This window comes from Pyrus communis, chromosome 12, assembly GCF_041283825.1.
Source record: "Pyrus communis isolate YQ-2024b chromosome 12, ASM4128382v1, whole genome shotgun sequence".
Lineage (NCBI taxonomy): Eukaryota > Viridiplantae > Streptophyta > Magnoliopsida > Rosales > Rosaceae > Pyrus > Pyrus communis.
The window spans coordinates 8562856-8575047 of record NC_142576.1 but is presented as its reverse complement, the minus strand read 5'-3'; the positions used below and the strand labels follow the sequence as shown (position 1 = coordinate 8575047).

Genomic DNA, 12192 nt, shown 5'->3' with positions numbered 1-12192 from the left:
GCTTCACTTTAAATTAATTCCTTTTTTTTCCTAAAATAAAAGTCCTACTAATAATTTTTACGATCAATCTTTTAACTAGTTTAATATAACTTTTCCAGTGAGAGAGCAAATTGAGCTAGGCTATGAGCTACTCTGTTACGATATCTCGGCATATAACTGCATTCTTAGCTTCCTCCACAAGTTGCCAAACCAAGAGAGATCCTCCTCCAAACATCAAAGTTAATTTATGGCATGCCATTTTTAGTGTAGGCATATTTACACAAGAGTAATGTTAAGGAAACTAAATTTTTAAATCAAATTGCAAACTAAATGACGTATCACCAATAAGAAATCCTCCTCCAAACCACATGACTGCATTCTTAGCTTCCTCCACAAGTTGCCCATCAAGAGAGAAATCCTCCTCCAAACATCAAAGTTAATTTATGGAGTAATACTAGGAAAACCAAATTTTTTAAACCAAATTTGCAAACTAAATGATGTGGTTGTAGATGATTGGATTATTAATTAAATGTCGATTAACATGCTTGTTTTTTTATTGGTGACACATCATTTTGGTTTGCAATTTAGTTTAAAAAATTTGGTCTCCCTAGCATTACCCTAATTTATGACATGCCATTTTTAGTGTAGGCATATTTAGGGCTGGTTTGGTATTGATATGCTTTGAAAAAAAAAAACTGCTTCTGCTGTGCTATGAGAATAAGCTCATTTTTGCTGCTTCACGTTTTCAGCCTTTTTTTTTTTTTTTTTTTTTTTCCACCCAAAACTGTGAAAATAAGTTGTTTTTAAGTGTTTACCAAACACCTTTTTGCTCAGTTTTTTTTTATACCCATTTTTTATAAAAGCACCTCAGTACCAAACCAGTACTTACTCTTTACAAGTAATGCTAGGGAAACCAAATTGCAAACCAAATGATGTGTCACCAATAAGAAACAAGCACGTTAATCGATACTTCATTAATAATCCTATTATCAACAACCACATTATTTAATTTTCAAATTTTGTTTACCTAGCATTAGTCTTTAGTATTGGTTTGGTACTAAAATGCTTTTAAAAAAAAGTGGGTATAAAAAAAAGCTGAGCTCAAAAAAGTGTTTGGTAAACACTTAAGAACAGCTTATTTTCACAGTTTTGGATGAAAAAAAGCTGAAAACATGAAGCAGCAAAAATGAGTTTATTCTCACAGCACAGTAAAAACAGTTTTATTCAAAACACAGCAATACCAATCCAGCCCTTACACAATTAGGTCTTAGCACAAGACACAAGTCCGAGCGGCAGCAGATCATAACCGACATTTCAAATTCAATAACCAGATTGGCAGCCTTTCCCTCTCCCACTAAACCCATTGCCCACCTGCATCCACCAAACCAAACCCAAGCTTCACTTCACGCCGACAGCCACCCTTCACCTTCTCCCTCCTTCCTCCAAACAACCGCCCAATTCCCCAAATCTCTCATCTTTTTTCCTTACCAATTTCCCCCAAAACCCACCTCTCCTCCATGAAAAGAGCTCGCTCTCAATGGCTCATGATTTTAACCGCCACCTCCCTCCTCTTCCTGTTCCTCCTCCTCAGCCTTACTCTCGCCGGCCACGGTAAATACTCCCCCTCCGCCGCCGCCGACTTTTATTACGAGCAACGCGAGTTCACCACCCTCGACCGGAATTTCGGAGACACGACGGAAGACACCGACAACGAAAACAGCCACGGGTTAGGGATTCCGAAACTCCCGAGATTCGCCTACCTCATATCGGGCTCCAAGGGCGACGGCCCCCAGCTGCGGCGGTTGCTTCAGGCGGTTTACCACCCCAGAAATTACTATTTACTGCACCTCGATCTCGAAGCTTCGGATGCTGAGCGGCTCGAGCTGGCGAAGTACGTGAAGTCGGAGAGTGCGATTCGGGAGTTTCGGAACGCGATGGTGATCGGGAACGCCGATTTGGTCACCGCCAAGGGACCCACCATGACTGCCGCCACGCTGCACGCCATTGCGATTTTGCTGAAGCGGGCGAAGGATTGGAATTGGTTTATTAATCTCGGCGCCTCGGATTATCCCCTCATGTCCCAAGACGGTAACTTTACTAAATTTGGTAATTCTAATTTAAATTTTTGATTAAGGGTTAATTATGTTTGCTAATTAGGTTTTTATTACTTGGGTTATTCAGATCTGTTGCATATATTTTCTTTCTTGCCAAGGGACCTCAATTTCTTGGAGCACACAAGTAACATTGGGTGGAAAGAGTGAGTAAAGCTTCAAGCTTTTTAATTTGAACTTGTTTGTTTTGAGTTCTATTGTTGGACTTGGTTTTTATGGTTTGTTTATGCGCTTGTGCAAAATGTTGCAGAAATCAAAGAGCAAGGCCTATTATTATTGATCCTGGTTTGTACCACTCTAAGAAATCCGGCGTGTTTTGGGCTAAAGAGCGAAGGTCAATACCCGCTTCGTTCAAGTTATTCATGGGTACTACTCTTCTACATTTAAGCATAGCATACGTTCTGCGTTGATTATCTTATATGCTGGCTAGAATAGAAATTGATATGGTCATTGCATATATGATTTCCAGTTGAGTATATGAAAGGGAGAACCGAGTGGATTCTGCTAGGTACTAATGGATGCTGGCGTGTGCTAATACAATGTATGCTTCAAGAGTTTTTAGACTACTAATAGGGTTTTGTTAGGTGAATGGGAAATTATGACACGGAACGGAAATGGTTTCACAGTTTTCATACTGTAGGTTTCTAGCGAAAGATTAAATACTGCTTCAAACCCAAAACAATATGGTTCTTCTTTAGCTTTAAGCTATCTGTACAGCCTCCTTAATCTAATTTCGCATTACATCATTTACCTTGAGAAGAAAAGCAGAAAATAGCTGGGATTTCTTAGAACTATGTGTTGGATTTGCTTTCTTCAAATAATCAATGCAGTTTTAGCGCTGAGTACCATTTCTAATGAAATTGGATAATTTGTGTGTTTTGTAAGACTGGAGGTCATTGGATTATCTTCAATGTCAGTAAAATATGATATTTGAAAACGTAATAGATTGTCCTCATCACTGTTTCCTTAGATTTTTAACTAGTCTGCTGTCGCAGTAGTCTTGTGTAACACTTGAGTGGTAACCTGTTATTTTTATATTTGGGTTTTGCAACCTTGTTTGGGAATCCGAAAATGCCATTTACTTGATGCAAACGAAACTTTTTGTACTTGTTGGGAACTCGTAATGGATTATGGAACTGTAATTTATCTTTGTTAGTTGCACCATCTGTGGCTGATGGTTTGTTGAACCATTTTATTTTGCACATCGTAAACCTAAAGCTTTTTACTTTCAGGGTCGACGTGGGTGGTGCTGACCAAATCATTTCTCGAATTCTGTGTTTGGGGATGGGACAATCTACCCCGTACTCTTCTCATGTACTACACCAATTTCTTGTCATCCCCAGAGGGCTACTTCCACACTGTTGTGTGCAACCACAAGGACTACCAGAACACGACCGTGAACCATAACTTGCATTATATAAGGTGGGATAGCCCTCCGAAGGCAAATCCAATCAATCTAACGCTGGAACACTACGACGACATGGTCCAAAGTGGAGCTCCGTTTGCGGGTACATTTTCCAGGGACGATCCAGTTCTCAACAAAATCGATAAGGAACTCCTGAGGAGGCCAAGTGGCCACTTCACTCCCGGTGGTTGGTGCTTAGGAAATTTTGGTAAGAATCCTTGTTTAGTGTATGGGAATTCAAATGCTGTAAAACCAACTGTAGTTTCAAAGAGGCTGGAGAAACTCATTGTGAAACTTCTGGATTCTGAAAATTTCCGGCCTAAGCAGTGTAAATAGTGTTGCAAAGCTTTGTCTTCCCTCCCCATTCTCTTCTTTAATCCTTCTTCTCACTAGAGCTCTTGCAGAATGAAGCGTCGCTGCTATGTATTCGGAAAATGGATTGCTATATTGTAACGGCTAGTGATTCAAAGTCGAAAATTATTTCATTATGAAAAAAATAAAAAACAGGCGAGATACTGTCGTAAGTTCATCCGAAATTCATAATATGGTTAAAAAAAACGGATGTACTTAATGGCTTCGCCCGGGTTCGAACCGGAGACCTTCAGTGTGTTAGACTGACGTGATAACCAACTACACCACGAAACCTTGATGCTCTATTCTCACAACAGGGGTGGTAAATATAAAAAATGAAACATGGGCTGGCCCGTTTGTCCGTGCAATTTTGTCAATTCAGGATTTTTCTCCAAGATTCTAAAAAATGCTAGGCACTAGTTAGGTGACGGGTTGGGGCTTAGCGCGTAGGCAGGTAGGCAGGGTCTAGGCAGACATCTAAGCGAACTAGGCGTATTTAATTAAATGTATTATATTTCGTGTAAATAAGTGTTTGTTTATACTTAAAATATATACTAGTCTCTCTGCACGCATGAGGCATTTTCTTATTCACGGGCGCTACGTGCCCCTAAAGATATTTTGCGTTAATTGTTTTTCATTATAATTTTTAAGATATATTTTAAAAAAAATATGATCCAAGTATGGAGGTGAGGTTGAAATATGCAAGATAGCTTCTAGTGAGTGCGTGTGAGGTCTCTCTTTTTTTATTTTATTTTATTTTATTTTTATTTTTTTTATAACAAGGACGTAGCACCATAAAGATGTCTTGCAATAGTTGTTTTTCATTGTAATTGTCAATGTATGTGTTTCAGAAAGTATGATACCAAGTATGGAGGTGAGGGATGAAATTTGGAAGATGGTTACACATAACTAGAAGCAATAAATTTGAAGCTGTTGACGTGGATACTCTTTCACACACAACAGTGGCGATAACGATGTTCTCTAACATTACCTTCGCAAGCATGAAGCATGTACAATATAACTTATTTTCCTTTTCCTTGTATTTTAAAATCATTTAACTTGGGAAAGGTCATAATGTTTTCATTGGCCACTTCACTAAGGCTCTTCTTTGGCAAAGGATCATGATGATATGAAGACCTCAATGTATTGTTGTAGAGCACAAAGCACATACTCATGAGTTATTGTCCTTGTTTGCTGAAGGACTACGTTAATAAGGGAAAAGATTGTTTACCAAAATGTAGAACAAAGGTGAAATAGGGAGAGCAGTAAAATATAATGTTTGTGGTGCTTTTTGTACTTGGGGTCGGGGATGAATTTTATTTTATGTTTTGTTTTGGGTTTTTTTTTTTTTTTTTTAAATGCAAATTTGGATTTAGTGGTAACTGATGTTGTAGTTGATTTTTCAGTGGAGTTGTGTTGTGGATTGTGGGAAACAAACTAAACTTCCATGTTATATGCAAAGACCATAATCAGAGTTTGGTTTGATGGGAACCAATTGGCAGGAAACGTATATGAATCCTTTGGCGTCTATCCAAATTTTCAATCTATAGATCTAAACAACATAAATTATATGGTGAAGTCTCACGCAACTAGGGAGAAAATGAAGCTGATTACAAAAGTAAAAATGAAGTCAACCTTCTTATGATTGAGATTTATAATATGAACATTCACAACCCAAAATACACAAAATTATAATAATCATGTAAGAACAGATATTGAACAGAGGACAAAAATAATTACCTAAGCCATAAGTGCTTTGGGCAAAATGGGGATCGTGATATTAATTGAAGATTAAGAATGTTTTTGGCTGCGATGTTTGTATGTTTACTCAACAAACAGAGGAATACATAGAGTAAGGAGAAAAATCATGTCTTTGTACGACATCTTACCATTCACGTCAGCATTGGTTGTGTTGTCGAAGAAGATGCAAACTCTTCTCTCGGCCGAAACATTCTTCTCAAAAGTAGTTGGGTGGATAACTGATCGCATCTTATCCATTGTGGCATGCGGCTTGCAAAATTATTTAAATGTACCCACCAATTCAAATATTTTCTGAAATGGAAGTCCATCTCTTCCTCCTTTGTTTTCTTTTTTTTGGCCATGTGTAACTGAAACGACCCACGCAACTCTCTAATGCGTGGAATCGTTATCAGATTAATCTTTCTCTGGAGTAGCATCGGTTCTCTCCACCAACCACCCCCCCCCCCCCCCCCCCCCCCCCAAAAAAAAAAAAGTGCATGTCGTCTTCTTCCTCCTCTTGATTTCCAGAGTTGCACGAACGGTTTTACAATATGAAAATGATGAGGAGAGAGCGACATGGGTTTGTAGGAGGAAAGAGTGAAGCGTCTTGGGAGAACAGTGAACTCACTCTTCTTATCCTTATCCTTCTCCATGTTCCAATCTTTATTTGTGCCTTTGCTTCCATTCAAATCTTTATCCTTCCGCACATTCAAAGAAACAAAGAAAATGAAAAGACTGACTTATTTACCAGATTGCACCGTTTATATATGAAAGGACAGCCCTGGTCATGTTTTGACTTGTGAGGATCCCATGTTTTCATATGATCAAATGATTAAGTATGAAGTTTATCCACCAATAACAGCTTATGCTCCTCCTCCTTCCACGCAACACCTTCCCATATCAAAAACCAACCAATGCAACAATTAATCAAGTAAAAATAATTAATCCAAAATAAATGAACAAATTGAGATAATTTAATTCCATATCAGATATGTGAAAGGTAGGTGAAATATGGAAAGTAAAATTAACGACATGAGAGTGAAGACGATTAATAAAACCAATTGGCAACTGCTAATTGCATTTTCAAATTTGAACGCCATTTTTTTTTTTTTTCAACGTGTCTAAATTATAACCGCTCAGTTTAGGAGGATAATTATCTCTCTCTTTTTTCCCAAATAGGAGGATAATTAGCCAACTGTTCATCTTCAAATATTGTCCAATATTTTAGATTGAATTGTAGAGATAAAATTCAGAAATTGAAGAAACGTGGCATACCTGTAAAGAAGGTGGATGGATTAAGGTGCAAAACAGGCAATGCTCCTTTAGGTTTTCCTTCTGCAAATTTGTCAAAGCCTCCTCAAACAAAACCCCCCCAAAAAAAAAAAAAAAAAAAAACTTCACCATTGCCAAAGCCTCCTCAAGCCAAAAACAGAATGCAAGTATCAATTACAAAGAAAACAAATTTCAGACCTCATTACTTGTTTGTTCCACGATTGGTAAATTCCAGAGACTGATTTGTAGAAGAACTTCAATTTAATAATTCTATGAAAATGCATGAGAAGATTAACATTAAGGAATAAGGAGCACTATGATAGAGAACAAAATACTAAAGTTTAATAATTGAGAACTATTGAGGAGGAATTAGACTCAGTTAACCGAAAGAAAAAAAAATAGTATCACCTACTTTATCGAATGACCCCAAAAACAATTTCAATTTGTTCTTTTTAGGTTCTTTTATTTTGTGCTTTATTTACATCTCCTTCCGCAAAACCGCTTCCTCTCTCACGTTTGAATTTATTTTCATGCACGTTCACGTTTATTTCTACAAAACTACTCCCTTCACATGCTTCAAGTGTTCAACTGCTGAATAGCAGTTCTAATTCTAAACATATTAGGGTTCTTTTTATTTTCTTTTTTTTTATTCCGTTAGTTTTACGATAACGTGAGTCTGTAAACTGAAAGCAGTTTGAAAACTGCAGTCTCTCCCACGTTTCTTTCCGCAATTTTTTTTTCAAAATTTTCTAATTCTAAACGTATTAGGTTTTTTTTTTTCATTCCATTAGATTTTACAATAACGTGAGAATCTATAATCTGAAAACTGCAGTCTCTCTCCCACGTTTCTTTCCTCCTTTTTCTTTTTTTTTTAACTACATTTGTCTCTTTATGTTTTTTTTTTACCCGTTTGTCCTTATTTTTTGAAATTTTTGAAATTTTTGGGTTTTGATTGTGAAGAAAACAAATGAACATTTTTGGTATTTTGGAAAGCTTTACCAAACTGAGCCTCTCACTTTATATATACTAGCCTCTCCACACAAAACAATAAGCATGGAGATCACAATTGCATGAAAAAATATATTGGTATTTACAGACTTCATCATAGCATTTGGTAGAGAAAAATAAAATTATTTTTCTGTTTACAACAACACTGACACCATAAATATTCGCAATATCCAAAAGCAGTCCCTTTCATTATGCAACCTTACTACCAGAAAACAGGAAACCCATATATGTCGGCTTGCTCTGTAATAGTAGATATTGAACTAATAATTTAGGAGGCTCTCCTCTCCATATTTTCTCTTTAACTTTCCTTTCCGTACAGCTAGTAGGATTACAACTCGAAGAATTGCTTTGAAGAGATATATACAAACAAAAGAAAACTAAAAAGTAAGGCATTGAAAAAATTATATACAAACAAAAGGAAACTGAAAGAGATTTTGAATACACAAACACCGCTAAAACTCAAACTTAAACTCAACAGAAACTAAATAGTAGACATTGAAAAGATATATGTTCTTGAATCAAGAACTTCAACAAACGAACATCAATAAAATCTAATATAATCTGTCAAAAACCAAAACAGAGAATTTGAAGGCCTTGTAATGTCGAGGCTGTGCACACTTATATTAAATGGTTGATGCACCTGTAGCTCAACCAAATCCTTTGCTTGGCTAAAAAAAAAAAAAAAAAAAAAAATACTATAAATGCATTCATCCAATTTATGAGAAATCAAGCGAAAGCAAGGGTTAATGATAACTAATCATGAATACGAATAAGAAACACAAACGTGCTAAAAATATAAATTGTCATAGCGTGTCAAGATACTCATAGCATATATTTTTATGGCATTACCATTTCGCAATTCATTAAACAATATATGGTTTGAAAAATCTTTGCTATGATTCACATATTATAACATCAATTCATAATTCAATGTCTATAGTGTATGAAAATTTAATGCCTTGGTTGCTCACGATTATAATAAATCAGATTAAAAGACGGCCCAAAAAGCAATCAAATTTAGAAAAAAAAAAATGAAAACTAATGAAAGGGGCTTGAAAACTTTAAGTTTTAATGATAAGGACAAAATAAAGGGTAAAATGAGTAGTACCAGGATTGACTTTTTAGTGTAAAAGTGTGGTTTTTCGTTAAAGTGAATAGTACCGTGGGCTTTTCCTTAAAACTCCAAAAAAAAAAAAATCTTCAAAAGTGCCAAAACATAGTTACTAAAAAGAAAGTATAATAGCATGTTAATTGCAAAATACATTTCCAACAATGTATATGAACATTTGAATATTAAAAAAAAAAAGAAAAAAAAGAAAAAAAAAAAAGCAAAAATCGGAAAAAATACCAGGCTTCTACTTGGCATCCATAACTCCGTTGGTGACTCTCGCTTCAACGTTTTTAATGGAAAAAAAACCCAAAAGAAACCTTTACACAAAATAAAATTATCCAAGTAAAATTAAAGCATGGACAAAAAAAAGAAATGAAGGCAGTTTATTTGAACTTAATTAGTGACTTACTGAATAAGCTCAGAGTCTGTTTCACCTAGCCAAAAGAAAAATATAAATCAAGATCAAATCACACCACAACCCATATGAAAAATGAAAAATATAAAATAAAAAAGAACAATAATAAATTTACGAAATGGGAACCAACTGTTATTGGCACTCAAAAAGTGTAACTGTAAACTCCAAATTTTTCATATTAAAAAGAAAATTACTCTCATGAGAAGTGCTAATAGATTTTTGGAGTTCCAATTATAATTCCCTATAAAATTAGTTGATTTCTTGCTTAAGAGTCAGTTTAGAATAGGAAAATATGAGATTAGCAAAATTTCAAAATTGCTTCTTACTTGATAAATTTACTCTTTACTATGTCTAAAGCAACTTCGTTCTGCAAGCATCATCAAGAGTTTCACGATACTTGGGGCTGGTTTGGTATTGCTGTGCTTTGAAAAAAAGCTGATTCTGCTGTGCTGTGAGAATAAGCGGTTGTGAAATAAAGCAGCAGAGTGTTTGGTAAACTTTTTTGTAAAAGTGTTTTTGAAAAAAAAAAACAGTATTATAGTGTTTGGTAAACTTTTATGTAAAACAGATGTGAAAAAAAGCTGATTTTTCAAAGCTGGGTTTTGCAGCTTCTTGTTTTTGGCTTTTTTTCACCCAAAACTGTGAAAAAAAGCGGAAGCTGAATGTTTACCAAACACAAAAACAGCTCCCAACTTTTTTTGATACCAGCTTTTTTCAGAATCACCTCAGTACCAAACCAGGTCTTACTACATGCAAAAATAAAATAAAAGCTTTGAAAATGTCAGCTACACATACTCAGTTGCGGGCTGCGGCCTATGTGACTTTGGTTCCATTAAAAATAGCCATATGTTGCTCGGCCTATCCCTCCTCCGTCATACAACGCAGTACCTCTATCTCTCGTTCCTGCAATGCACTTCGTATGGGAAAGAGCAGGAAAACATTGGAAGAAACTGGGGAAATGGATGAATAACAACAATCCTAGAATCTGAAATTAAAACGCAAGATAAAAAGGAGATAGAAATCAAAAGCCAAAGAAACGAAAAGGGAACAGTACAAAATTCAGTCGAAATGGAATTCAAATTACAAAAGTGGTTGCTTCGCTTTTCAAAATTTTATCAATTTTCGGATTCGAATTCGAGAGTGATGAAGTTGGAAAGGGACCTCAGGGAAGAAATTGGAGACTTAGAAGCCCTGGGCGATGAGAGCGAGCAATCGCTTGAGAGCCTCTTACTTTTCGGAGTCGAATGGAGAGGAGCGACGCTGACGTCGTGGGGATCCTCGTAGAGATGGGCGTCGGTGCCGATCTGGAACACCATTGTCGAGGCCTTGCTTAGTCTCCTTCGTTGCTCCGAACTTATTGAACATCTTCCGCCACGGGTTTCTCTTTCTCCTAAAATGGAGGAGTTACTTCAGCACGTCTCTTTTCTATCTGTTTTTTCTTTTGAACAAACTAGGCGGGTGAGTGAGTGGGTCTGAGCATGCTAGGCAGTCTAGACGGACGCTTCAGTAGATCTAGATTCTCTTCTTTAATTTTTAAATGCGTAGATATTAATTGGGACGGTGACTAAATAGATATTGATTGGGACGGTAACCAACCGCCTAGCGCTTAAACGTACAATGGTTTTCGCTAAAGCACATACTTAAATGAAAGATTATAAAAAATGATTCTGAAATGGCTCGGAATCAGAAAAATAAAGCCATACGATACTTTCCTTTTTTACAGTTTAATTCCCAATTTAAATCTATTGAGGTCTTTTATGAATCTGGCTAATGCTCGGAGATGGGGTGCAAATAATTATCTTTTTTTTAATTAATTAAAACTCCAAATTAAATTTGTAAACTGAAATCTGCTTCTCTCTGGGTTAAGACGGTGGTTGATCCGTTTTGCTTGGAGAAAAGGAAGCAACGGGTGTGTTGCAGAACCAGGGAAATGAATTAGATGATGGGTTGCGTGGCTGTGTTGATAATTTTGCAGGGAAACAGAGATTGGTGGAGGTCGGAGGTCGGAGGGGGGTCTTGGGGTTATATTCTTTAGGTGGAGCCGTGGAGGTGTTTGGGCAGTGGTCGTGCTATGGCAAAGGATGCTGGGGGAGAGGTAGGGGAGGTGACGCCAACGTAGAAGAAAGAGGAAAAGCTGACAACTTTCGGACTCATCAATTTGTTATGTTTCCTTTTATGATGCAAGAGAAAGTTCAAGCTGTAAACACCTACGAATTTGATTTGCAGATTTGAACCGAGGAATTTGACGATCACTGCCAAGTGTAGATGCTAGAACAATATCGATGATAATTACTCAGGGGACTCCTCTCGTGGATTCTCTCAGAAAGATTCTAGTGCAGCAAGTTCTGTTTCTGCTTCAGTGATGAACAATGCAGCTGCTTCCAGAGTGCCTGAAGTTCGGTTGAGACGTGAGTAACGTGCTTACGCGTATCATATCAATCGCCTGACGCTTCCATAGTTCCATACGTTTTATTTCTGAAATGCAGCTGCTTGATGGCTGCATCAAGTGGTATTTGTTTCTGAAATGTTTTGTTCATTTTGTTCTTGCAAAAAAGAAATGCACCGAAGAAGAGAAGGGTATCGGCAATAATGGCGGGAGGTCTGCGTGAGTTCAGTTCCAGAGGTCCGTAATTCATATGAACGTTTCAGATTTGTGTATTTGTGAAATGAAAGAAGACTATCGTAGTAATAGAGTACTAGTTCTAGGAGATGGGGCTAGTCAACATATGATTCTCTTCTTCTTTTCAGTTTGTAACTGTGAAGTTTGTTTGGTGAAGGAGCATCGCAGGAAATAATTAAG

At 36.7% G+C, this 12192-nt stretch overlaps 1 protein-coding gene, 1 long non-coding RNA gene and 1 other non-coding gene across 4 annotated transcripts; 1 reads left to right on the top strand and 2 right to left on the bottom strand.

Annotated features, from left to right (window-relative positions):
* The first annotated feature begins 1281 nt into the window (after positions 1-1281).
* Positions 1282-3840, top strand: LOC137745953 (beta-glucuronosyltransferase GlcAT14C-like). Its single transcript, XM_068485984.2, has 4 exons — positions 1282-2067; positions 2161-2236; positions 2341-2456; positions 3323-3840. The coding sequence occupies exons 1-4, from the start codon at positions 1497-1499 to the stop codon at positions 3829-3831; spliced, it is 1272 nt and encodes a 423-aa protein (XP_068342085.2). The 5' UTR covers positions 1282-1496; the 3' UTR covers positions 3832-3840.
* Positions 3841-4066: 226 nt separating this feature from the next.
* Positions 4067-4140, bottom strand: TRNAV-AAC (transfer RNA valine (anticodon AAC)). Its single transcript has one exon. It is a non-coding gene; the product is annotated as a tRNA-Val (tRNA).
* Positions 4141-8123: 3983 nt separating this feature from the next.
* LOC148692280 (uncharacterized) lies at positions 8124-10823 on the bottom strand. 2 transcript variants are annotated; one of them, XR_015954378.1, is made up of 5 exons: positions 10554-10823; positions 10188-10377; positions 9387-9411; positions 9215-9294; positions 8124-8534 (listed from the first exon to the last, which is right to left on the bottom strand). It is a non-coding gene; the product is annotated as an uncharacterized LOC148692280 (long non-coding RNA). The 2 variants fall into 2 exon arrangements; XR_015954379.1 differs by lacking the exons at positions 9215-9294; positions 9387-9411.
* Positions 10824-12192: the final 1369 nt, after the last annotated feature.

Excerpts from the sequence above, each read along its gene's own strand:
- LOC137745953 (XM_068485984.2), top strand. The coding sequence starts at position 1,497 with ATGAAAAGAGCTCGCTCTCAATGGCTCATGATTTTAACCGCCACCTCC. Across the intron at positions 2,237-2,340 it reads AGTAACATTGGGTGGAAAGA|AAATCAAAGAGCAAGGCCTA; the intron begins GTGAGTAAAGCT and ends AAAATGTTGCAG. Across the intron at positions 2,457-3,322 it reads TTCGTTCAAGTTATTCATGG|GGTCGACGTGGGTGGTGCTG; the intron begins GTACTACTCTTC and ends TTTTACTTTCAG.